Source organism: Mytilus trossulus, chromosome 6 (genome assembly GCF_036588685.1).
Source record: "Mytilus trossulus isolate FHL-02 chromosome 6, PNRI_Mtr1.1.1.hap1, whole genome shotgun sequence".
In the NCBI taxonomy this organism is placed as follows: domain Eukaryota; kingdom Metazoa; phylum Mollusca; class Bivalvia; order Mytilida; family Mytilidae; genus Mytilus; species Mytilus trossulus.
The window spans coordinates 31,015,242-31,042,775 of NC_086378.1; the positions used below are offsets into that span (position 1 = coordinate 31,015,242).

Here is a 27,534-nt window from a genome sequence, read left to right on the forward strand (position 1 = left end):
TTTGTATAGGGTGTACATGCTTTAAAAACCTTTTTGACTTGAAAGGAGTAAGCCTCTTTTGTAGAAATTGATAAACGCCACAATTTGGGAAACATGAATATAGCGCACCCATTTTTTTGAAATATTTTCAATCTGACAAAACTTGTTTCAAATTCTCCCAGAACACTGTATCGCCATATTCGTCATTCGGAAACTCTATGTACGATTGTGATTCTACGAGTTCCAATAAAACCAAGGGTAACATATTGGTTGGAATTTGTTCTAGAAAGATTAAATATATAATGTTCTCTTTACCTCGTGAGTAAATACTCTCCATTCGCGCCATGTTGAATTCAAACATGCACCAGTATGAGTTTAAGAAATGGCGACTGATTATGCAAACAGTCTTACGACTTCTGTGTATGGCATCAGTAATGTTGTCAGAGATTGCATTCCCAGCAAGAAAATCGCGTTTATGAAGACAAATTCGTAGTTTTTCATCTCTTTCAATATGGTTGATAAATTTGTCATGAACAAAATTTTGGTCTTCTTCGGCATATGATACAAATGCATCAAAATCGTAGGAAACATCATTTTTTAACATGCTCGGCTTTTTTTTATATTTCAGTTTTGCCATATAATAAAGATATCTAAGCTTCCATCGATATCTATATACAATTCCAGTGGTTACCGTTACAACGGAAAGAACCAACGCCGAACCAATACCTAATATCAAACCAAGATATGACGAGCATTCTTTTTCGAGTATTTTTTCAAGGTCTTTCGGATGTGCCAGAGACATTTTGGTAAGATTTGACAGCTGACAGGAATAAGATTTTAACCCATTAAAACGAATCTTTGTTGTTGCCATCCACCTTATAAAGTTAATGTTGCTACATATACATTGGATTGGATTCTCGCTTAAGTCTAATGTAAAATTGGCACTGTATTTTGCAATTTTCTCAAGATTAACCGTTTCATCAGCATCTAGAAATCGTATCACATTATTTGACAGATCCAAAAAAGTAAGATTTCTCATGTGATCAATTTTAAATTGCATTTTGTCTAACACATTCCTCCTTAAATTTATTTCTTTTATAGATTGATGCGACTCAAAAATGGAATAAGGCAATCTTGAAATTCGGTTGTCTGACAAATCAATGATTTCTAATTTCACCAGAGGCCTAAATATTTCTCCTTTTTCGTCGTTGGGTAGAATAAAGCCTAACAAATTATTTTGAAGCTGAAGTTTTCTAATATTTGGAGTTCCGTTGAAAAATACATTCGAAATGTTTGAACAGAAATTGTTTGATAAATCAACCTCATATAAATGAGGCAAATTGACTATAGGACCTTTCAATGAGTAGAATATATTGGAGGAGAAATCAACCTTTTCTAGCACATTTTCACTAAAACGTAGCCTAGGCATTTCAAATTCTGATTTACCGGCTGTGAAATAAATTACACGAAGTTGCAATGGTAGATTAATTATATTCAAAACATTCAGTTTAAAACCAGCATTGAATATCATGAATTCCCGAGACATAGTTGATACCTGCTGTTCTTTTACAACGTTATTAAACTCATACAGAGTTTGTTTAAAATCCGTCTCATTCAAATCCGATACACAAAATCCTTCGTCGACTGGTGGATGTGACGTGCCCAGAAATGAAACATTTAAAATTTTTGCCGATAATTGTCGAAACTCCAAAACATATTCTCCAAACGAGAGCGGATTGTCACTAATAGAAATTATATCTATTGTTTTCGGTAAAAGACTTATTAATCCTGTTTGCAGAAGCTGAATTCGATTGCTATCAAAATACATCTCCTTTAATTTGGTTTTCCTTAGAAGTACCAAGTGCTCTCTCATCAACATCTGATTCAGTGCAAATGTCGGTACCAATTTTTTAAATACGAAGATTTCAATTGATGTTTTGGGTAAATCAGTGGTGACATTTCTTAGTCCTCGAAATCCCAGACGAATATTATAAGATATGTCCAAAAACTGAAGATTTTGCATATGTGCGAATGTACCTTTCCATATACTGTCTAATGTGTTGTTTGACACATCTAAATAACGTAAAGTTGTGATGCCTTTAAATGTATTATAATCAAGTTGTTTAGGCTTGCATGATGAGGAAGATAAATCTAGATTGATTAGAAACCCTAGTCCTTGTAATTGTTGACCGAAAGTCATTTTGTTGGTAAAAGTTGCATTCAATGTTTGAAGATTAAGTACCAAAGATAGATCTGGAAATACAGTAATTCGATTGTCTTTAATGTTTAGTTGTTGTAGTTTCGTTAGATATTTAAAGCATTGTTTCGGGAATTCTGTGTTATTTTTTCCTAGTATATTACCTTGCAGATTCAGCCGCAATAAGTTAGTCAGTCCTTTAAACGAATCTGGCATCAGTGTAACAAGAACGTTATGTGATAAATCCAAATCTTCAAGAACAGTGTGGGCAGAAAATATTCCATTCGATATACTTTTTATCCTGTTTCTCGCTAGAATGAGTGCTTTTGTGGAATTTGGAAACGTGGGAATATGGGATAAATTCTTCCCTGTGCAGTCAACCTTAAACTTTTCATTGGTTTTACATGTGGCTGTTCTCTTAAAATTACTAATTTCAGAATCTTCATGACGATGTTGAGTGGAAGACATAACCAACCCGAAAACGAATATATAAGTCGAATACATGACGCTATGCTAAGAGAAAAATAGAAGTAAAGTAAAATATTTAGACATTATTTTATAGTCTGATTCGGTCATTGATTAGTTCTCAACATCAAACTGCAATTATTAGACGCACGATTACATAAATTTATATCACTATTATGCAATTTTACATGCTAGCACGAGAAATTATTTTGGCTAATCGACTTTCAAAACCAAGGCAAATCGAATTTTTACGAGCCCATAAGTCATCGGTCTTACTCTTTTATGACCGCTTGCTGAGTGGAAATGTACAACATGCACAATCTGTTTTTAATATTTGTTTGATACGGTCTTTAACACGATAATTTAGATGTCTAATAACGATTTGAATGGACTGTTGTGAAAAAAATCAAACTAAAAATAAAGTAAAATAAAAGTGCAAATCACCTTCTCATTTTGTTTGGCATACACGTTATTCCAAGTTTTATCGTCTTTAAGTTCTTTAAGCGTCTTATATTACGCGAAGAAGTTTTATTCTTATAATTGAAATGATAGTAACTTCATGCTAACTCTTATTTTGATTAGGCAAGTTTTGAGTAAAATACAGATTTCTGTATAATGATGCATATTTTTGTATATGCAATTCGATTGAACACAATATTTTTATTTTAAACATGTCTTTTCTGTATTCATAAAGATTTTTTTTCTAATGTTATTTTTATTTATGTTCATCATGATTTAAATGTCCGTTATGGAGGATTGCTGTCTGAGACACTTTAATATAACAAATATGTAGAAGCCACAATTCCGTCTTCTTTCTCACCGTCCATGGTCAAATACTGAAATGCGGCACGTGCTTAATTATACGATGTTATAATAATATATTAGTTAAATACATACGTGTGCCTTGTAGCTCAAACAAAGAATACGTACTAATTGTAAATATTTAAAAATATATATCAAAACACAATTGGTCTAATTCATCGGATGAACGATTCTTTGTTAGTTATTTCCTTGTAACTATTTCCGCACAAATCTGCAACTGTAACATCATACAATTTTCAATATTCTATAGGAATTACCCAAAGTGTACTATATACCGTCAATTTCCTAAAATCGTATATAAGTACGTCTGAGTCAGTGACAACTCTACAACAGATGTATCCATCGGGTCGCCATCAATGATGGTGATACATGGCTGTATACATAATGTATATACAACTCGTCTAAACATCAACCCAACAATGTTAGATCTGTAAATTTTTGGTTCTTCCCTCGCCGGGATTCGGACCCATGCTACTGTGATATCGTGACACCGAATCGCCTGCACTGCAGCCGTCCCGCTAGACCACACGACCACCTAGGCTCTACAAAATAATAGAGCTTTCGCTGGCCGTGTGCTACCTTTCCACGTCAGTTTTAATCTAGCGACATACTGCAGTACATGAATTTTTGATATATATAAGGCATGAAGATGTTATTGTTACAGATCAGCTAAATTATCTATAGTAAAGGATCCTACAAATTAATGTAAGATACAGTCTGATATATTCAGAACATTTTTTTTTAAGGAAAATCATAACCATTAAGCGTTAGATGGTTTACTTCTTAGTGTACTGATATGAATCTCAATATACGGGAATTGTTTGAAAAAATATAGGTATCGATGCCAACGTTCAAATTTTATTACAAAAGACGGGAAATGTGTCGATGGTGAAACAAAGAGTTCAAATTTAATTGAAATTTAAAGTGCCCATGAACTCACTTATCATGCACTGGTAATTCTATTCATAAAAAGTGTCCGTGTAGAAACCAAAAATTGTCCGTGTATCATCTATAATGAGTCCGTGTAATTGTATTTAAAGTATCAGTTATGTATTAGATACAATACAAAGGCAATAAAGAAACAGGCCGATAACAACCACTGTACAACTTGGCCCCCAGCAGTCCTATAGAAAAACAGTACAGGGCGAGGGTTCCGGCGGGGGGGGGGGGGGATGAGAACCCACTTTTTTGGACGATCAATGCATTTGTATTGGGTCTTGAAACCCTTCTTTGAAAATAGCTAGATCCGTCCCTGCGATCCGGTAAACTTTAGTAACAAACTCGAAAAGTGCTAAGCGTATGCCTAACAATAACTGGATGAAGAATTATATAAAAAAAAAAAACGTACATACAGAACTTCGTTTTGAACACTCGATATGTTGTTTGCTCTTTGGTCGGGTTGTTGTTTCTTTGACACATTCCCCATTTCCATTCTCAATTTTTTTTAAATGCATTAGTTCAATAATTTGGATTACATTAAAATGACAAGAAACTCGATTCATATAATTTTCTTATCCTGTATTTACTTCACAACAGATACATTTTTATATGGAATTGGAAATACAGAACATTCTAAAAGACTAAAAGAAGACTTTTTACTTGGTTCTTCAATTTGAAGTTTATATATATCAATGTGTCCTGTCATTCTTAAACCTACATTTCAGTTAAAACTCACATTTTATATATCACAGTGAGATAATGATTTAGAATACTATCGAATCAAGACGGCATCTTATCTTAGTTTAAATGTTAATTCTGTAATTTCAACTCACAAAAAATAACACTCATTCACAGATATCAAGGATTTGTATATAGTTAACATAGTAATAATCTAACTATACAAATCCTTGGTATCACACAGGCACTCGTATCAGAAAACAAATTTCCTATATACCTTTATATAACAGTATATAGGCATTTTTTTTCTGAGACGAGTGCCTGTGATGTCTCACTATACTTCCAGGGAAATATTCGGTAAAGCATTTTTTTTCTGAGACGAGTGCCTGTGATGTCTCACTATACTTCCAGGGAAATATTCGGTAAAGCAATGCGAAATAGACTATAATACATGTATATAAAGAACGTAAATTTTAAATGGCGATAACTCGTAATTCCGTTTGCAAAAGTTATGTTATTGCTAAAATTTTCCGTAATATTGATATATACAAATGCGTTTTGTTTAAATATACTTTTTCACAAATGCGTTTTGTTTGAATATACTTTTTCACATTTTTGGTCTTTTGGAAAATGTTGTTTGTGCTGTTTTTAGACCCTTCTACAACGAAATTTGTTTGACATGCACACGTATAAAAATTGCGGTTTTTATCCAACGCAATCATAGGTTTGAACGTAGTTTTCAATTAAGACTCGTTTATATTTATATATATACATATAAGGGGTAATATAACTCGTTTTTATTTTTAAAAGAAATTGAATAGTCTCACTTGATAAAGCAGCAAACACAAACTTATATAGCGCCTATGATTTTTGTTCATTCACCGAGTCATACACCACTCAAACCTAAATGATTTAAACATCAGAAACAAATCCGGTGTCTCGTGAAGTTCGCATTAGGGGTCAAGAAAATTTTCACCTTTTCTCGACATGCATTTTTTTTAAAAGACTTGATATACTTGTTCAATTATGCAAATGTACTTGTCTTCTTTTAGTGTTTATCGAAAGAAAGGCATTAGAACCTTTAAATATTGTGAAGAAATCTATCCAAAAGGCTGGGAACAACCCTTCGAATTTGAGTTACCCTTCAATGGGGAAAAATCATCTTATTTAAGGGAGGGTAGAAAAAAAATAATTTTAAACAAATATATAATTATGTTACTTGGCCAAAAAATTAATAAAGTGGCGAAAAATATATTGTTTTGGCGAAAGAGGTGGCGAAAAAAATAATTGACCCAAGGGAAACTCTGGCTATACTTATTCTTATACATTGACGACTTCAAGTCAAAACCTCCTGATTGCTAGTTCCCCATTCACATATAATCCGGCTAAGCACGTTATTACCGGATACCTCAACATTGTCAATAATACTTTTCTACGAAATATGTTATCCAAAGGTCCGAAATATCGTGAGCCTAAATCCATCTTCAAAATACTGATGGATTCAGTCGAGGATTATGTCAGGCAATAGCATGGGCTAAATGCGAGAAAGAAGACGTAGAAACTCTTTCCTAATGGATTAAGGCTGTGAGGTTGTTAATACAAATCATAGGTCTGTTCTATGTTCATTTGGAATTTCAACCGAAGATGAAGAACTGGATCTTCCATCATTGAATTGGATACCTAATCTACATAAGTGTCCTTACAAACAACGGTATATTGCTTGGTCTTCCAAGTGCTCCACGAAACCTCTTTCTAAATTATTGACATCTATTTTATCAGCAATCAAAGCCGGGCTCCAAAGTTTTTGTGTAACTGCCTTTTTTAGAGGTGACGTGATTCAGATGTGGATAAAAAAAACCAAAGATCTTTTAGAGTACATACAATCTAAGACTCTCTCATCTTGCAGTAGTATTAAAACAATTGACTTCTCTACACTTCGCACAAGTGTCCCCATTCCAAACTAAAAGACAAATTGAAATAATTTGTATTACTTTTTTGTTTCATAAAAAAGCATGGCATACGTAGATTCACGTATTTTGTCTTGGGAAGGGATACATCCTACTTTGAAAATAATACCTCTGATTCAAATCAAAAATTCTCTGAAACTGACATTATCAAGATGCTTGATTTCTTGATTGACCACATATTTGTTACGTTTGGAGGACATGTTTTTCATCAGCCTGTCGGAATTCCAATCGGAACCAATTGTGCACCTCTTCTTGCCGACTTGTTTCTTTATTATTATGAGGCTGACTTCATACAGGAACTTCTTTAAAAGAAAGATAAGCAGTTAGCAATATCCTTTAACTTTACTTCCCGCTATATTTATGATGTTCTCTCACTAAATAGTACAAAATTAAGTGACTATGTTGAACGAATCTATCCCATCGAACTGGAGATAAAGGATACTACAGATACAGCTAAGTCTGCTTCATATCTTGACTTACGTCTAGAAATTGACAATGAGGGTTGGTTGAAAATAAAACTTTACGACAAAAGAGATGATTTCAGCTTCCCAATAGTGAACTTTCCATTTCTATGTAGCAACATTCCAGCAGCGCCTGCATACGGAGTTTATATCTCCCAATTGATACGATATTCCCGCGCTTGTATTTTTTATCATGATTTCCTTGATAGAGGATTGCTACTCACAAGGAAGCTATTAAACCAAGAGTTTCAAATGGTGAAGTTGAAATAATCCCTTCGTAAATTTTACGGACGCCATCACGAGTTGGTTGACCGTTATGGAATGACCGTTCACAGATGGTATCGGATATGTTCATAAATTCGTAACTACAATACCCTTTCCATTTTCACGAATGTAAATAAAGGCAACAGTAGTATACCGCTGTTCAAAACTCATAAATCCATGGACAAAAAACAAAATCGGGGTAACAAACCAAAACCGAGCGAAACGCATTAAATATAAGAGGAGAACAACGACACAACACCGAAACGCAACACACACAGAAACAGACCAATCATCAGACAAAACACCACGAGAATAACAAATGTAACATGAAAACCAAATACATGAATTTGGGATAGACAAGTACCGTGCCACGTCTTATCTCAATATCTCAAAAATAAGAGAAAACACAAACGATTCAACGTTAAAATGAAACACAAAGAGAAACGAACAATATTATAACAATGACCATCTTCCTGACTTGGTACAGGACACTTTTAAAGGGGAATAAAAGTGGTGGGTTGAACCTGGTTTTAAGGCATGCCAAACCTCGCACTTTAATTGCAAAGTTAAATATAACATTGAAATGACAACATAATATTACAGGACTACAATACAAATAAATAGGAGAACATATTAGACACAGAAAAACATGATTAATAGATAACAAAAAGCATCAGGTTTAAAATTCAATACGCCAAAAACGCGCCTTGTCCACCAGTGACGCCCAGATATAAAAGATCGAAAGTGAAAAAAGTACAAAGTTGTACAGCACTGAAGATCAAAAGTTGAAAAGGTTTCGCCAAATACGGCATTGTTTTTATGCCCGGGATAAGAACATTCTTATTATATAGAACAATTCATGCTATTGCAAACAGTAAATTTTATCAAATGAATATGAAAGAGATATACACAAAGAAACTAAAGTATTAACTAATTACAGAAAACTAAACCTGAATACATAACGCCTAGATATAAAAGATCGAACGTGAAAAAGGTACAAAGTTGTACAACACTGAAGATCAAAAGTTGAAAAGGTTTTGACAAATACGGCATTGTTTTTATGTACGGGATAAGAACATCCTTATTATATAGAATACTTAATGCTATTGCAAACAGTAAATTTTAACAAATGAATATGAAAGAGATATACATAATGAAACTGAAATATTAACTAATTACAGAAAACTAAACCCAAGTTTATCACAAAATAGACACACATCCGAATCAGTCCAGGCCGAATAAAACTATTTACCGTATTTATAATAACATAACCAACACGACGGGTGCCACATATGGCGCATGATCTGCTTACTCTTCCGGAGCACCTGATATAGTTTTTGGTGGGTTTTGTGTTGCTTAGTCTTTAGTTTTCTATGCTGTGTCTTATGTACTATTATTTTTCTGTTTGTCTTTGTCTTTTTAGCCATGGCGTTGTCAGTTTATTTTCTATCTATGACTTTGACTCTCCATCTGGTATCTTTCTTCCCTCTTTTATACCCTATTATAATTTTTAAGATATCTTTTTTACCTTAAATGTGATAAAAAAAATCCATAGCAAGTGAAGATTTGGAAGGATTGCCAAATTTGAATCTACAAAAAAATAATTTAAGTCAGCGTTTACTGTTGTCAATGGCCATTTGAAAACAACATTCATATTTTTTTCTCCCCCCCCCCCCCCTATGTTTCTATTGTGGTTACTGTACCTTTGAATATATATGGGTTAATGCTTTAAAAATATCATAAACAATCCATTTTTCGTCGCAGTTAATTTTTCTATAACAGATAAGATTGAAAAATGACGAAAAAAATAAATTATTAGAAAAAAATATTTTAAATTAATGTTTTCTGTTGTCAACTGCATTTTGAAATGCTAACTTCAATCCTCCGTTCGACAGATGACGTATGTACAGTATACAAATGCATCGACATAATATAAAGCTTAACTTTATAATAGTTTTTGCTTTACCCACTTTTATTATTTAGCAATAAAAAGTGGTATTTGTTATTGAAAGTTCTATCGAATTTTAAGAGATTTGATACAGAAAAATGTATCATAATGACGTATTTTGTTTATGAATTTGATTTACCGTGGCCATGATATATTTCGATAAAAAAAATGAACAATAGAATAACACAGATACATTCAAAACCGAGGTTATGTCAATTTACCAAAATTATGAAGACTTAATTTCAATACACATACGAGATATCACGTGTCATAATAAAATTATACCTCGGTGAGCAACTTAAAACTATCAGAGTTTTTATAAAAATTCCTTAAACAACTTGAGTTATCTTGCTTGGACATATTCTTGAACATGTGAGTCTTGTGTAGACGAAATCGGTATCTTGCGAACCAAATAATAAGCATGGTATCTTTAAGAAGGTTTTTTTTACAGCCACTAGGAAGATTCCAATACTGATAAACGTTTCGTCTCAACGAGTATCGCCATCGCTTTTGTGTTGACGTCAGTGTCACATCATTAATATGTTCATTTGTACATTAACAGTTCAACATGTTAAATTATTTGAAACATCAAGTATATACAGTTCTGAGAGTACTTGCAGTTACTGACAGCTAGTTCAGAGGTAATAAAAACTAATAAAAAAGGCATGCATCTAAGACTAAGGTTTGTTCTACTTTCCGACATAAATTGACTGGAGTGTATTTACTATTTAGTAAAATTTTGCAATTTTCGGATTTTTTTGCTCTTCGTATTTGTATTCGATTTGGCATTCGAGCTAGCTGTTTTGATTTTTTCTATAATGATAAACCTTATGTAGACGAAAGGCGCATGGAAAAATAAACTCATCATATATACCAGGGTTAAAATTTTGTATTTGCCTCAGACGAGCTAGGGTAAACTATTCCTGAGGTAGAAAAGCCTTAGCATTTCAAAAATTCAAAGTTTTGTAAACAGATAATTTATGATTATGACCATATCAATGATATTTCATGTCAACACATAAGTTATGAGCTGGTGATATTATATGTCTGGTATCTTGGATTGTTTTTCAAAACCAGGATTCAAATATATATCTAACACCAAAAGACCGGAACAAGACGTATATTACTCGCAAAAAAAGCCGCAATAAGTCGTTCATAACCAGTCCCGAGTCAGGAATTGGACTGCATTACCATACACAAAGTCAGAATTCATTTGTTCATTAATCGTTCAAAGACAGGATTCATATCTACATTAGTCGGTTAATGCCAGGAATAAAACGTTGATTACCCGATAAGGACAGAAATCATACTAAACTTCAAGTATTAAGTCAGGCATCAGACGTACATTACCTAGTGAGGAAAAAAATCATACCAAATAATGTCTAAAGTAAGGAATCACACAACATCCTCCATCTAAAGTCAGCAATCAGGCGTAAATTTCCATGAATCAGATGTTCAATTCTAGTTGAAAGTTAGGTATCAGACGAACGTTACCCGTTTACAGTCATAAATCAGATCTTTATTTCCTGTTAAAATTAGAAATAAAATGTAAATTATCAGTATAAATTATAGAATCGAACGTACATTACACGCCAACTGTCAGGTCTTGAATGCACGGAAGTAACTTTGTCGTCTTAAGTCTTGAAAGGACTACATTTCCTGTCAAAAGTTAGGAATCCTACGTTAATATTGCAGGAATCAAATGTAAATATTCAATCTGATGTCAGGATTCAGACTACATTTTCCCTCTAAAGTCAGGATTCAGACTACATTTTCCCTCTAAAGTCAGGATTCAGACTACATTTTCCCTCTAAAGTCAGGATTTAGACTAAAATTATACGTGTTAGGTCAGGAATCAAAAGATAACTTCATGTCGTAGGTCAGGAATCGGTTCGTGTTGTTTATTCTTTAGTTTTTCTATGTTGTGTCATGTGTACTATTGTTTTTCTGTTTATCTTTTTTCATTTTTAGCCATGGCGTTGTCGGTTTGTTTTAGATTTATGAGTTTGACTGTCCCTTTGATATCTTTCGTCCCTCTACACGTCTAAAGTCAGACATCGTACGTGAATTATTTCTCGTCAAGTCTACAGTTTTGTTTGCATCAGTCTACCGTCAGCAATTGGTCGATTTTTATGCACCCATTGTATTTATGTGTTCAAATGTTTATTTTTTTTCAACTTTTCTTATGTAAATATTCCTTCAAATCCTTCAGATGATGTTTCTTTTCATTTTACGTACTCAAAATTAACATATTTGACCTCAATCATTATGTAAAGTCCTCCCATATTCAGGTAGACGTTACGCACGTTATTGCGTCAATACCGTGTAATCAACCAGTCCACACTAATAAATAGCTTTTCTATAGAATCACAACAGTTAAGTTATATAAAACTTTTATCCATAGACTAGACAGGTAAATACTATTCCGAAAAAAAGTACAAAATGTTTTATCATATTTTACTAGTCTAAAATAAGGACAACATATTGACAAAACGTCAAAAATAGACGTGTCAGACGTAACAGACTACGCATCAGGGGTGTTTGTGTTCTTCAAAACAGTGTTATCTCCACGAAAATTCGAATGAATAATATGCTTTATATATAAAGTATAACAATATTACTGAATATGCGTGCCTGTAAAACGACTTCGTTTTCAAAGAAATGAAATGTCTTGCAAGTTTGTCCACTGGACGATTTTCATATGTTTTCAACGTTGTCGTTTCGGGGTATGCTATTTATGGTGGATCATCTGTATATATTTCCTCAGATATAATGTTCTTGATAGTAAGATACTATCAACCAGACCACAAAGTATAAAAAAAATCAATGACATGGGTTGTTCGTTTAGATGGGGTTCTTAAGTTGTGAAAAAGTTTTGTATCACGAGAGGGTAAAAAATCCTCTTTTTCAAATGTTCAAATATTTGTTTTTTTATTTCTCTGCAATAAGATTAATATGTATAGAACTTGACAGTAAAAATGAAATTGGTCATAAAGCGTACCATGGCTCTATACCTCTCCACATCATACAAAGCTTGTAAACAATTGAGATGAATTATAATTAACTTTTTTTCGTTCATTTCCTAATCTAATTGTACCGCTATTAAAGATAGTAAAGTGAATTTTATAAGCAAGACCCGTTTAACTTGTAATTTCCGACAAACATTTTATATTAAAGCGAAATATATGTATTCCTCCTTTTCGGATCTAAATGGGGAAACATTGCATTTTATTACGTTTTATGTCAATTGGTCTCTGGTAGAGAGTTGTCTCATTGGCACTCATCATACCGTATATATCGTCTCTTTTTTTTTATTTAGACTTATGCATTACCCAAATACGATATATTTGGTTTGTTGCTTACGTTACTTTCAGTGGGAATATTTCATGCATACTCAGTACAACCAAACTTAAGAAGTTTCCATATTGATATGCAAAACAAAAATTGTAAGCTTATCCCAAATAATCGTTAATCGTCGTAAAACGTACAAATTTGACGTTACCATTTGAGACGCAATATCTTGCTTAACGTCATAGTGTACTGATTTTCTATTGGACAGGAATTGAGAAGTATGTTCTAACTTTCTCAAAACATCACTTTACTGTTGTATTATGTTTATGTGATTTTCAAATGTGCAAATCCAATTATTTGTAATTATTTTCAATTTGATAGTATTTTCCCGGAAGCTTTAGAATAAATTACATGCCACTCTTATTTCGCAAGACCATTTCCGTACACATGTAATCTTAATTAAGTGAGAAGCAATTACACCGCTGTGAGGTAAGCGTCCCAAACTCCACAACATTCTGTATGTGCCTCTCCAAAACAAGGAGCCTGTAATTCAGTGTTTTTTGCTTGTTGCTATATATATTATTTTCGTTTGCTTTATTGTATATATCATGCTGTCGGTGTTCTCGTTTGCATCATTTAACATTTTATTATGCCAGGGCTTTTTATACCTTGCTTTGTGAAATGAGTATACGTTGACCATATGTAGATTTGAATTATGCTGTACCCTCGAGCGTTCCTGGTGAAAGTTTATTCTATAAAGGTGTTCCTCGCTAATTTTGTAAGCCTTCTATGAATGTTCTTCGAATGAATTGTTCAAAGTCACAATAGATAAATGTTATTCGTGTAATGTACGTTGGTAGAACCTTCATCATAATAATGTAAATGTTAGTCATTTTGAGGGCGTCTCCGTCACTTGTAAATGTCAATATGATTACAGAGCGGCATATTCTACCTTTATAAATTTTATTTCTCTATTAAACCAAGAGTTCCAAATGGTGAAGTTGAAATCATCCCTTCGTAAATTTTACGGACGCCATCACGAGTTGGTTGACCGTTATGGAATAACCGTTTCACAAATGATATCGGATATGTTCCGTACGTCGTAACTACAATCCCCTTCCCTTTCATGAATTTGACCTACCGAATTAGACTATTTACCGGATTTGTAATCACATAAGCATCACGACGGGTGCCGCATGTGGAGCAGGATCTGCTTACCCTTCCGGAGCACCTGAGATCACCCCTGGTTTTTGGTGGGATTCGTGTTGTTTATTCTTTAGTTTTCTATGTTGTGTCATGTGTACTATTGTTTTTCTGTTTGTCTTTTTCATTTTTAGCCATGGCGTTGTCAGTTTGTTTTAGATTTACGAGTTTGACTGTCCCTTTGGTATCTTTCGTCCCTCTTTTAGATGTATTTGAAGTTAGCTTGTTACTATGATGGTATTCTTTTGTCGGAAGTCTTTCAAACTAAGAACACGAAATTCTTATTTTGAAAGACCTTTTAATTCATCATACACATAGAAGTGTAACAATTACTAATTGTGTTGAAAAAAAATGTGAACATTATCTTGAGAAAAATGAATGTATAAATATAATTTTGGGGTTATTCATTTCTATTTCATGACATTTACAGTTAATACCAACGAGACATGGACTCAATGTCACAAATTAATTATAATTTCGACATTAATTTGTGTAAAAGTAACTCGTACTCTGCTTATAAATGTCTTTCTAAAATGTTATTCACGCTAACCCTACCGACGCAACCACGCTTTTCACTTAGATGTGATGAATCCTTCAATTGTTTTCCAATGGGATTTTAAAAGATTTATGAAATTTAAAAAACGCTACTGTTGCCCTTTTTGCACACATTGTGGAATATTTTGTAACAGCTTTAGTTGCTTTGTGTGAACCTGTTTCGTTTTGATTTTCCTGGTATACAAAATCCTTATGGTCATTATAATATGAGAAGGTTTGTATTTTTAACCTGAGTATGTTTACCCCATTTCTGGTACATTTAATAACATGTTACAAACAACCGACACAAAAGGAATATTATATTTAATTTCAACAGTAACAATAACGTATCCATTGTAATATCACCGTGCAGGTGATTTATGCTGTATTTACAACAGTTTTCTAAACTTCTTATTTATATAAAAATGGTTTCCTTATAATCAGATAAATTTGTAACGGTATTGAACCTCAACTTTTTCATTTTTCAATCTATACTGAAATTGAACTTAACAAATTTGGGAGGCTAACAGTGACATTAAGTAAATTATACTAGTTCGAGCCAATGTCCACAGCATGCTAGCAGAAAGACAGACGCCAGTTTCAAGACATTTCTACCATAGCTAATTTCATATGTGTTTGCATTTCCAAAAAAAGTGATTAGAAAAAAAAATTGCATAGGAGAAAAAATATTATATCATCATAGATACGCATAAAATAATTGAACAAGATGGTCGAAAGATACACGCTGGACAGTCAAACTCATAGATCGAAAATAAACTGACAACGCCATGGGTATAAAAGAAAAAGACAAACATACAAATAAGAGAACACAAAACACACAACAAATTGTACGCTACGTTATGGACACTAATGGACATTAACGGACCTAATATAGGCTAAAGCTCCAAATAGACTGTGTGTGTAAGTCAATATACCACCAACTCCAACTATATATCTGGATACTTCCATAAGTAAACTGGTATGACGGACTGGAAATGTACAAAGTGAACATATTATCAAATCGTGTTCAAATACAGCTACTGTTAGCATTATTTGGAATGAATAAGGGTTTTACATAGAACATTTCCGTATTTTAACTTTCCATTATAAAACTAAGGTGACGCTGGAATGTTTGGTTAATCATATGTAACCGTTTTAGTAACATAAAAACTTTTTTTATAAGATATGCGATCACAATAATAACCAAACACAATTTATCAGATGATTTCATGATATGCGACTATAGTTGATGACACACGTGACAGGAAGTGATAATCACAGTTATGCCCATGAACAAACAAACATAGTTTTTATTACCACGAATAATCATGAGACGAGTGTTTACTTCGGTTGTTACTGGAATTGTTTCTTCTTGTGTGCAAGGTCAACCATCGTCCTTCACATTGTGTAAAAACTGACAACATTAAAAATCTTAGCATTACGAATAATTCGATATGCGTTTGATTTTCATTAGAAAGTGTTTTTGTAAGTCGCATGGAGATAAACATTTGCATGCACTGCATGGAGGGATAAATGTATAATTATATCACATTAACGACACTTTAAATGGACAAATGTCAATGTTGTTTTGGTTAAATGAAAATGGTATTTACCAAATAATGTTCAATGGTCTTATAGATTGGACTTATAATCTTATATTTGTTTGAAGTACATTGCGAATTTCATAAAGTTGTTTTTGTATATTGGTGGATGAAGTTTCAAGATTTTCAAGCCTTTTATTGACGTTGTCCTGATTGTTTTTAATAATTTCAACCATACCACATACTTCTGTTACTCCTTTGGCAATTTCCACAATACCAACGACATTATCGTGCAATCTATACTTTTCGTCACTAGACTTATTCATTTCATGAATAGCGGAAATTAATTTTCTGCGATGATGAATTACTTCAGTGCTGGCATGCTTATATCCCAGTTTGCGAAGCCGCTGTATCAACATGGACTGCTTAACGACATCAGCTGCAGCATTACGACGAATTTTGTCCATATGGATCTGCTGGACAAATGTATGTACGTACTTTTCGGAACGCGTTTGTTCAAGTTGCTTCGCCAATACGGCAACGCACAGAGCCATTATACCGACGCCCATCATTCCGGTCGTTATAGCAAAAAAACGACCACAAACACTATAAGGAACAATATCACCATAACCTAATGTGAGAAAGGTAACAGCTATTAGCCATAAAGCGCTAAGATAGCTACCTGCAGGAGATTCGACAGTCGAATTTTCAAAAGAATAATATTCACATACCCTTAAGCCCCAGCTATTCACGATCAGCGTCGTTACTAATATACAGGTCAGAACAGTCCCGGGCATAGTTGACATCAAAGCTTTAAATACAAATTTTGCATTTATATTGACTTTACTTAGTGCCCCTAAACTTTGAACAGTAGTATCCCCGAAAAGACCACTGTGTTCAACCAGAAATCTACCTACAATGTAAATACGAAGAAACATCAGTACCGATAAAATTGCATTGATTGGAACTTGATGTGTTTCATAAATTAATGTATCTGGGTTTAATACCAGCATTGGCATGGTAAAATTTCCATATGGAATCGGATGTATAGAACAGATAATAATTTCTAGCAATGTTTTCACAATAATATTTGAATTAATGACTAACTTCCAGTTGTCGAGACCTGTTGTGACCAGTTGTAGTCGTATGCCAATCAAATTGTACATAATGATTGAAATTACCAGAAAACATGTCGTTATAGTGGTAATTATCCGTAAAACGGTAGATGCTGGCCCGTCGTTTATAATTACGTCTCCGAAAACTAGCTCGTAATGGACCACATTACATATAATTCCGACTAGGCTCAGGATAAACGACGTATCGACTACTTTTGATCTGTGGTTTATCAATTCCTTTCTATGACGAAGTCTAAATCCTAAATTATTCTTTTCATCCATGATCTTGAAACTATTCATAGATTGGACATCAACTAGTTAATCTGTTCTTATGTACCGTGTGTACTAAAAGTCTGACTTCACTAGTGGTATTTCAACATAATCCATCATGGTGAAAACTCTTCACAATTTCTGAAAAGAAAACAAGTTCATCAAAAATTCATCGAAAATTATTCATTTTGACCGCCGTTTGTGTAATATGTTCTCGATAATACTACATATCAGTTGACAACCAGCAGAGGGAAGTTGACATGAGTACCTGAGCCTTTTTGTCTTTCTTTATTTATTTTCGTTGAATATCATACATGGTCAATAACCTGTATTAATTTGTGTTTATTTCGTGTCAGAGTTGTCGAACTTTTGGTTAATAGGTAAATATATTCATTTAACTGTCACAACGAGGAAAGAGGAATAAAAGAAAGGCATATCTTGTTTACTGGTTTTATTCTAACTGTATGTAATACTTATAAACAAACATGTTATATGGTATATCTTAAAAAAAAAGAAGAGTTAAATGTTAATTCTTGCAAACATTTGTGAAGGTATTGATTATGTGAATTTATTATTTTAAATCACATATTTATACATGTACTATTAGTTTACAATCAATGTATAATTGGCGTCCAGCTGAAGGACGCCTCCGGGTGCCGGAATTTCTCGCTACATTGAAGACCTGTAGGTGACCTTCTGCTGTTGTTTTTTTCTATGGTCGGGTTGTTGTCTCTTTGACACATTCCCTATTTTCATTATCAATTTTATTACGTCTTCAAGAATATTGACATTTTGTTATGTTCTTTTGGTTCGAGATTACATGCGTCTTGCATTAGAATTGGTGTCATTTGTTTATATTTTGTAAGATTTGATAGTTATGAAAATATAAGAATTGATAGAAGCACCAATTTGGCAGCTAAATAATATAAGTTGAAAAGAACACTAAACCACCATAACCAAAGCATAAAAAAAGAAGAAATAAAAAACAGCAAAAGGGACATACAAATTGAACTGTTTTATACATCAAAGGTCAAACAAAAAAAGGTTAATTTTTTTTCAATACTTTACATGCATATCAAAATGTTATTTCATAAAGGTAATATTATAAGTTATATGGTTCGCTACAGATCCATAAGGATTCATAGAGGTTTAGTAAAATTCATAGGGGGGTAAGGCCGGAGGCCGAATCCCCTATGGATTTTATTCACCCTCTATAGATCCGTAGGGGTCCAGTAGTTAAAGCTGTTTCTCAAACCACGCCTCTTTTGGGTAGATATATAATATTCATAGATAATTAATTTTGTTTATGTACTGGTTCCAAGTTAAGGTTTCTGTGTTTCAGCTCATTGAGACATAGATTTGGATTGTTACCAGTTAATATACATTTTCATATCAGTCATATGGAAATCTGTAGAAATCCTAAAGTCAAAACAAGGGTAGTAACATACTTTCAGTTTTATTTAAAACTTTTAGAAGTTTGGGGCATATGAACGTTGAAAATATGCCACACAGCGCTATATTTTGACCTTTGGAAAAAAAGAAGTACATCTGAGCTTTCCATTCTAGGGTATTTTTAATATCTCAAAACTTCATAGTAAAAGTGGTACAGTTTTATCCTTAAAAGGAATTCCTATGGGAAATTTTATTGTAGATATTTACAGAAATGCAAACTTTACTTTTCCAATTGACAACACTAGCAAAGTAGAAATACCATCAAACATAGAAAAAGATTTGGTTTTGCGGTTAATCCAACATACGTGAACGTTTATATTAGGGTCAACCATTAAGTTTTCAAAATCACACAATCGAAGATTGCCATGAAAGTTTAAAGATTTGATCTTGTCAACATTTAGTATTAACAATATTGATTTTACATAGTGGACATTTTAACATTATGTTTTACAAATCTTAGACAGATTTCCAGATTTTTCAATATCAAAAATTTTAATTCGTTTGTTATCCATATGACAGATATATTAGTCAATCGTATTAGACTATGCAAGCCATGGAGGTAAAAAAAAAATGCGCTACACAGAAAAGGAAAGTTCACAATAGATAAATCAAAATCTTCTATTGCTTCGGAAATTTAATTCTCAACTGAGCGTCATTGCAAATTTCTATTTGCCTTATCATTTCAATATATAAATGCATATCTAACGTAAATATGCTCCTATAAAAAATTAGTTCCTTGTTGCAACTTACCTTTAAAAAATGTAAATCACTGAACTGACCGATTAAAATCATTGATATACTCAGATTTGTTACAGCTTGTCTTCACAGAAAAAAATATGTTGTTACTTCGTCAGTAGCATGTTCCTTATGTATTTAGCAAACAACCTTAAGATTCCAAGCTTTTATTCAATTTGATTTTAATTACCGATGAGAAGGTTTTTACACTGTGAACAAATTCAGTTCGATAGAAAACAATATGAACTAAATTGTTTGGTATATATCTTGTGAATACAGCTGATTGAATATCTTTAATTATGAATCCCCCCAGAAAAATCATGTTTGTCCCCACTACTAATTACGCTATTTCTCATATGAAATAAATCCATTTCCTCGTCCACTGCGTTAACATCAGAGAATTTGTTTTTATTCCCATGTAAGTGTTTTTGTATTACATAACTTTGATTCTAGTACAAGATTTAACGAAATGTGGGATTTGTTTGGTGCGAAAAATAATGTGGTGTTGCATGAGAAGATTCAGTGTGCATAGCCTTGTTAAATGACATGGTGGACAGTGTGCAGATTATATGATGCCTTCTTTCAAGATACATAAAAAGATATGTAGCACAAATACTAGAATTCCGCTTAATTTCCATGATCGCATTGCCAATGTCTTAAAAATACCCAGGAATATATAACCTTAACTGTATTTGAGAAGCCTTTCGAAATATTGAGTCCTTAATGCTCTGCTTCGATCTTGATGAATAACAATTTTGGACGAAATTTTAACTTGCATTTATCTGGAGTTTTTTCAAAACCGGAATTAAAACGTTCAATACTATCCAAATCCAGATTCATTTGTAGCTATCCGAATCCAAGAATAAGATGATTACATGTTTAGATAAAGAAATTAGACGTCCATTATACGCCCAAATCCTGGAACTAAAAGCACAATAGTCAAAATCCATGGAAAAAAACTTTCATTATTTGCCAATCCAGGTACCACACGTTAATTACCATGACCTAGACTTTCTTCACCCGTCGAAAACACATTAAAAAAATTTGTATCAAAAATACCCGTTAAAGGCAATATATCTAAATTATATATATATAAGTGTACATTTAACAGTGTCTGAAGTAAGATATCTGACGTAAATATATAATCCGTTGAAAGTCAGCTATCAGTCATTCACTGCCGCCCTATTTATTTCCTCTTGCAACTGACTTAATTGGACCACCACTGAAGAGTCTCATGTAGATATATCGGGTGTCTGGCGTTGAGCTGACTCGACATATTATTAGTATGTTCATTTGTAAATTAACAGTACACATTGCTGAATTATAGACAAACTATGGTCTTTTTCATGCCTAAATTACGTCTTAAGTCAGGAAATAAACAACATTCTCCATTTGAAATCAAGTCCATTGTCTGGTCGAAAGCAAGTCAGCACTCTTCACCCCCTCCCATTTAAAGTCAGCAATCAGATGATATTGCCTTGTCAAGCGTAAAGAATAAGAAAAACACTTCCGTCATAGAAATCAGACGTAAATATCACGCCTATTGCCAGGATTAAAACCTACAATACCCGTCTACTTTCAGATATCAGAAATCGTTAGGTTTCAGACGTAAATGTTTTGTGAAAGCCAAGAATAAGATTATCATAATCCGTTTACAGTCAGCAGAAGAACCGAACAATACATTCATGGAACAAGGAACCAGAACTTCATTTCTGTCAAAATTTTGAAATCAGATGTAGCTATATATTAGGAAAAAGACTACATTTCCTACAAAAGTAAAGATCATACGTTGATATCACAGGAATCAGATGTAAATGTTCCATCTGATGTCAGGAATCAGACATGCATTTTCCCTCTAAAGACAGAATGTAGACGTAAATCAAAAGATAACTTCATGTCCAAGGTCAGGAATCAGTGTACATTATGTCATTTACATGTCTATAGTCAGACATCGGACGTAAATAAATTCTCGTCTAGTCTAAGGTTTTGATTGCTTAAGTCTACAGTCAGGTGTCGGTCGAATTTTATGCATTTAATGTTTTTTCATGTGTGTTCAAATGCTAAATGTTGTTTTTTTCTGCTTTTGTTATGTAAATATTCCTCTTGACCCTGCTGACGATAATTCTTATTTTACTTACTCAAAATTTACAGATTTGATCTCAACCATAATGTAAATGAGACGATATTATTCCTTGTTAATTTTTTGTTCACATCTTGATTATATCTGGCGTTAATCAGGAAAATATATATAGGTATCAAAGGTACCAGGATTATAATAATATAGATATACTGTTCTAAGCGTGCACGAATGCACTCTGAATGAGTTGTTCGGAGTCAAAATAAATTCACGTTAGTCGTGTTATTTGGGTTACCTTCTTTATATAAATGTAAATGTTAGGCATTTTGGGGTAGTCTCTGTCACTTGTAAGGCATTTTTTTGCATTATATAATATCCATATATGTTATATATATTTGATAAAACTTAGTGATGTCCTCTTATGAGTATTTTAAAAAAGCCCGAGCCCTATAGGCGAAAATGGGCGAGTATATTCTGAATATCTCTAACGTTAAAAGTTTTGATCTCATATAATAAACACATAAATGCATTTGAAATAAGGCACATAATTACATTCAATTTGGTAGTATTATGCCGGAAGCTTATGCAATTAAGTACATAGAATGAAATTCAAAACAGTGTGGCTGTGGCTATTGATTGACAGATTAAATTTATCCATTGACTGGGACAATTTACGTGAACGTTTGTCTGTAACGACCACTGTTCACGACGTACCTACGATAAACATTTAAACTGTGGGGTCACCAAAGGTTTCTAAACGCCTTTAATTATAAAATAATTCGAAAAATTAATCAGAAAAAATCTTTATGTTTTGATTTATATAATTGATATAAATCAAAACATCGTGTTATTTCTGATTAATTTTTCGAATTACTTTTTTAGGTGATGAGAACCTTTGGTGACCCCATAGTTTAAGAGTCTTTTAAAAGTGCATACTGAGCAGTGGTCGTTTCATACAAACGTTCACCTAAATTGTCCTAGTCAATGGATGAATTTAATGTGTCAATCAATGGCCACAGTCACACTGTTTTGAATTTCATTCTAGTTACCATTCTGATTTGCAAGACCTTTAAATTTTTCATACACACGAAGTTTTAATTAACTAAGTAGCAATTGTTTTTGTTTGCTGTGTTGTAAATAAAACACGCCGCTGTTGTTGTCGTTTTCACATTTTATCTTGTCAGGGCCTTTTACACCTTGCTATGTGGTATAACTATACCTTGAAATTGTGTAGAAAGTAAAATCACAAAAAAAAACTGAACTCCGTGGAAAATTCAAAACGGAAAATCCATAATCACTTGGCAAAACCAAAGGATTATTTTGTATCAGAAAGCGTTTCCTATGAAGGCTTTATCATTAAAAACAGTTCCTTCATACATGTTTCACGCATTTTGCAAGTATTTGGCGAATAAGAATATTCTTCGAATGAATTATTCAAAGTCAAAATGAATAAATGTTATTCGTGTAATTTGTTTTGGTAGAACCGTCAATATATTAATATGAATGTAAGGCACTTTGAAGGCGTCTCTGTCACTTTTAAATTTTAAATGTAATTGCTGTGAGGCATATTCTGCATTATATAAATGATATTTCTTTATTTCTCATATTTTGTGTTTGATTTAAGTATTTTGTTATTGAATACATATAGTTATTTTGAATAAGCCTCGTTATAATGTTGGTAATGTTTGTCACAACTTTTTTGGAATTTTAGGCCCTTAATGTTTTTCAACTTTGTACTTGTTTTGTTTCATAACTATTTTGATCTGAGCGTCATTAATGAGTCTCATGAAGTTGAAACGCGCGTCTGGCGTATTAAATTATAATCATGGTACTTTTGATTTTAAGCGTAAGATTTTCATATTAGGTACATGGAACTCTTATTTTGCATAACCTTTAAACTGATCATACACATGGAATATAAATTTATGAAGTGACAATAACACCCCTGCATGGTTGAGCGCTGCAAACATGTTTAGCCCCGCAATATTCTCTATATGCATATCTCCTATAAGGAGCCTGTTAGTCATTGGTTACCGTTTGTTGTTGTATATGATAGTTGTTATGTTTGTTGATTTGCATATCAATTTTTCTGGTTTTCTCATTTTATGTTTTCCCCATGTTGTAATGTCATGGTCTTATACATTGCCATGCAGAATATGTATAAATTGACCTTATGTAAATTTCGTTTTATTAGGAATCATCACAACTTGAATAAATGCTTATATTACATATTGGTTGAGTTTTTGGGCGTTCCTGATAAATGTTAATCCATAAAAAGTATCGGCGCACATGATTTATCATATGTTATTTTTGTTTCCTGTTTGACTGTGTTGATGCATATTTCTATAGATAAAGGTAACTTGGAATTAAAAAAGTTTCCTTTATGAAAAGGCAGCTTTCAACATTTCAAGATTTCATTCAAAATATTATAAATTAATCTTATGTTATGAAAATAAGGACCCACCCTTCCCCCCTTTGCCAATGATGTTAAACACTGCCTCTTTTCAGCCCCCCTGCCAACGCTTGATATGGTATGACTTATATAACGTCCCATATCAAGTTTGGATACACCCGAAGGATTCAGCGGCCAAATAGAACATAAGGCAGTGTTGGTTATATATTTGAACAAAGACAGGTTTGGGAAAACTAACCACAGTTTATTAAGTATGCATGTAATTATTTCAATTATACAATAATTGAAGATAATGCTAAATGAATTAAGGCAAATACAAAATGTAAGTAATGCATGAATACAAAAGATAAATGATGTGTAATAAAAACTGTGGTTCTCAAACATCAAGACTAAACTACACATGAAAATACAATGAATACAATATTATATAATAGACAGTACAACAAAAAATAATAAACATGACAAGATACAAACTTAAAAGACAGTTCATGAACTGATTGCCATTACATAAATACATGAATGAGGGTTGGGAGGGTGGGAATAAAAATCTTTAGCCTTAGTTTAAACAAGGTGTTTGCTGCTGCAAGTTATTATTTTGAATGCTGAACCTGACGATGATGCCAGACGATGTTAATTGACCTACAAACTGATTGGCTAAATAATGAAGCGGGAAATATGAATACTAGCTCTTGATTGGTTGATATGAAATGCCAGACATATCAACGGTACCTATGCTGCATCCTAAATTGGTCAATATGAACAAGTTAGGATGTAGAGGCGCAGGAGATATAAACAATGTACATAGTTACCAGATACGATTGCAATGCAATCACTGCCCTGCGATTTCAACCATGATTAATAATATATTTAAATAAAATATCCACATTAATCTTATGTTATGAAAATAAGGACCCACCCTTCCCCCCTTTGCCAATGATGTTAAACACTGCCTCTTTTCAGCCTCCCTGCCAACGCTTGATATGGTATGACTTATATAACGTCCCATATCAAGTTTGGATACACCCGAAGGATTCAGCGGCCAAATAGAACATAAGGCAGTGTTGATTATATATTTGAACAAAGACAGGGAAAACTAACCACAGTTTATTAAGTATGCATGTAATTATTTCAATTATACAATAATTGAAGATAATGCTAAATGAATTAAGGCAAATACAAAATGTAAGTAATGCATGAATACAAAAGATAAATGATGTGTAATAAAAACTGTGGTTCTCCAAAATAGAAATCCAAACCTGTATTTAGAGGTAGGGGATAGTATATAAATATTTGTACACAGAATAATAAAAACTTAGATATCAATGTTATTAAAAAATTTATGATTAGAAAACCATTTTATACCATTTTGGGAAGTGCTTTTGCAAAGACATTCATGACAGTCTGTCGGTGAGTGAAAGAAGGATCTAAATAATTTTTGTATGCATCACTCTTCCAATCCCCCTGTGTTTGAATAATTTCAGAAGGGACGCCACATTCTAATGCAAAAGTTGCCCCGCCTCTACGAAAACTGTGCCCGGAGTACTTAGAACTGTCATATCCCAGAGATTTTAAAGACTGTTTCAATCTGGCTAAAAACCCATTATATGTAAGGGGCATTAACTTGGACTTGGAGGAAAACATAAAAGCTGACACCAAATTATGAGTGGAAGGACATATATCAAACGATAGTTTCAAAGCTTGACAAGGACAGAAGGGGGAACCTGGAATTAAAGAGGGACGAAAGATACCATAGGGACAGCAAAGCTCATGAAATAAACTGACAACGCCATGGATAAAACAAAAAGACAAACATACAAATAATAGTACAGAAGACATAGCATAAAAAACTAAAGACTAAGCAACACGAAACCCATACATAATCGGAGGTAATCCCAGGCAGCCGGAAGGGTAAGCAGATCCTGCTCCACATGTGGCACCCGTCGTGTGGCTATGTTATAACAAATCCGGTAAATAGTCTATTCGATAGGTCACATTCATGTAAAAGGAAGGGTATTGTAATTACGACATAAGTTACATATCATCAGTGAAACGGTTATTCCATAACAGTCAACCTAATCGTGATGGCGTCCGTAAAATTTACGAAGGGATGATTTCAACTTCACCATTTGGAACTCTTGGTTTGCTAGTTTTCTGGTGAGCAGCAATCCTCTATCTACGATAGGAAATATAAGCTGGGAATATCTTATTGCTTGGGAAATATATACTTCGTATGCAAGAGCTGCTGGAATGCTGCTGAATAGAAATGGAAAGTTCACAATTGGGAAGCTGAAATCATATCTTTTGTCGTAAAGTTTTCCACAGACCCTCTATGTCAATTTATAGATGTAAATCAAGATATGAGGAAGACTTAACTGAATTTGTAGTATCCTTTATATAAATATAGGATGATGTTGTACGAGTGCCAATGAGACAATTCTCCATCGAAGAAACAATTTATAAGGTCAACCATTATAGGTCAATGAACGGTCTTCAACACGGAGCCTTGGCTCATACCGAACAGCAAGCTATTGAGGGCCCTTAAATTACTAGTGTAAAACCATTCAAACGGGAAAACCAACGGTCTAATCTATATATATATATATACGAGAAACGATAAACACGAATGAACTATACAAACAAACGACAACAACTGTACATCAGATTTATTTCTAGCTCGATGGGATAGATTTGTTAAACATAGTCATCAAATTTTGTAGTATTTAGTGAGAAAACATCATATATATATAGCGGAACGTAAAGTTAAAGGATATTGCTAACTCCTATCTTTCTTCTTATCAAGAAGTTCCTGTATGAATTCGGTCTCATAATAATAAATAAACAAGTCGACAAGAAGATGAACACAATTGGTCCCATTGTTTAAGTTCATCAATATTGATTCCATATTGTGTCGACATTGTCGATATCGACAGTTGAATAAACAGTGAAACATGTCTGACATATTTCGCCTGAAATCAGCAATCGAACGTACATTTTCCATCTAAAGCCGATGATTAGACGTATATTTCTGTTTCAGGTCAGGAATTAAACGAAAATTCCTGTCTGAGGTCAGGAATCAATGTACATTACCTGTTTAATAAATATCCCTTTGTTTTCTCTTTTAATGTTACATGCATCATGCAGTAATTAGTAAGTCCATGTTATGCATACATTGTTCAATTCCTT

The 27,534-nt window shown here is 33.2% G+C and overlaps 2 protein-coding genes across 2 annotated transcripts; both read right to left on the reverse strand.

Annotated features, from left to right (window-relative positions):
• On the reverse strand, window positions 1-2,683 carry LOC134723317 (toll-like receptor 4). The gene has a single exon (XM_063586937.1). The coding sequence runs from the start codon at window positions 2,678-2,680 to the stop codon at window positions 128-130; it is 2,553 nt and encodes an 850-aa protein (XP_063443007.1). The 5' UTR covers window positions 2,681-2,683; the 3' UTR covers window positions 1-127.
• A 12,723-nt stretch (window positions 2,684-15,406) lies between these two features.
• LOC134723318 (small conductance calcium-activated potassium channel protein 2-like) lies at window positions 15,407-20,020 on the reverse strand. Its single transcript, XM_063586938.1, has 2 exons — window positions 19,877-20,020; window positions 15,407-17,815 (listed from the first exon to the last, which is right to left on the reverse strand). The coding sequence occupies exon 2, from the start codon at window positions 17,702-17,704 to the stop codon at window positions 16,394-16,396; it is 1,311 nt and encodes a 436-aa protein (XP_063443008.1). The 5' UTR covers window positions 17,705-17,815; window positions 19,877-20,020; the 3' UTR covers window positions 15,407-16,393.
• Window positions 20,021-27,534: the final 7,514 nt, after the last annotated feature.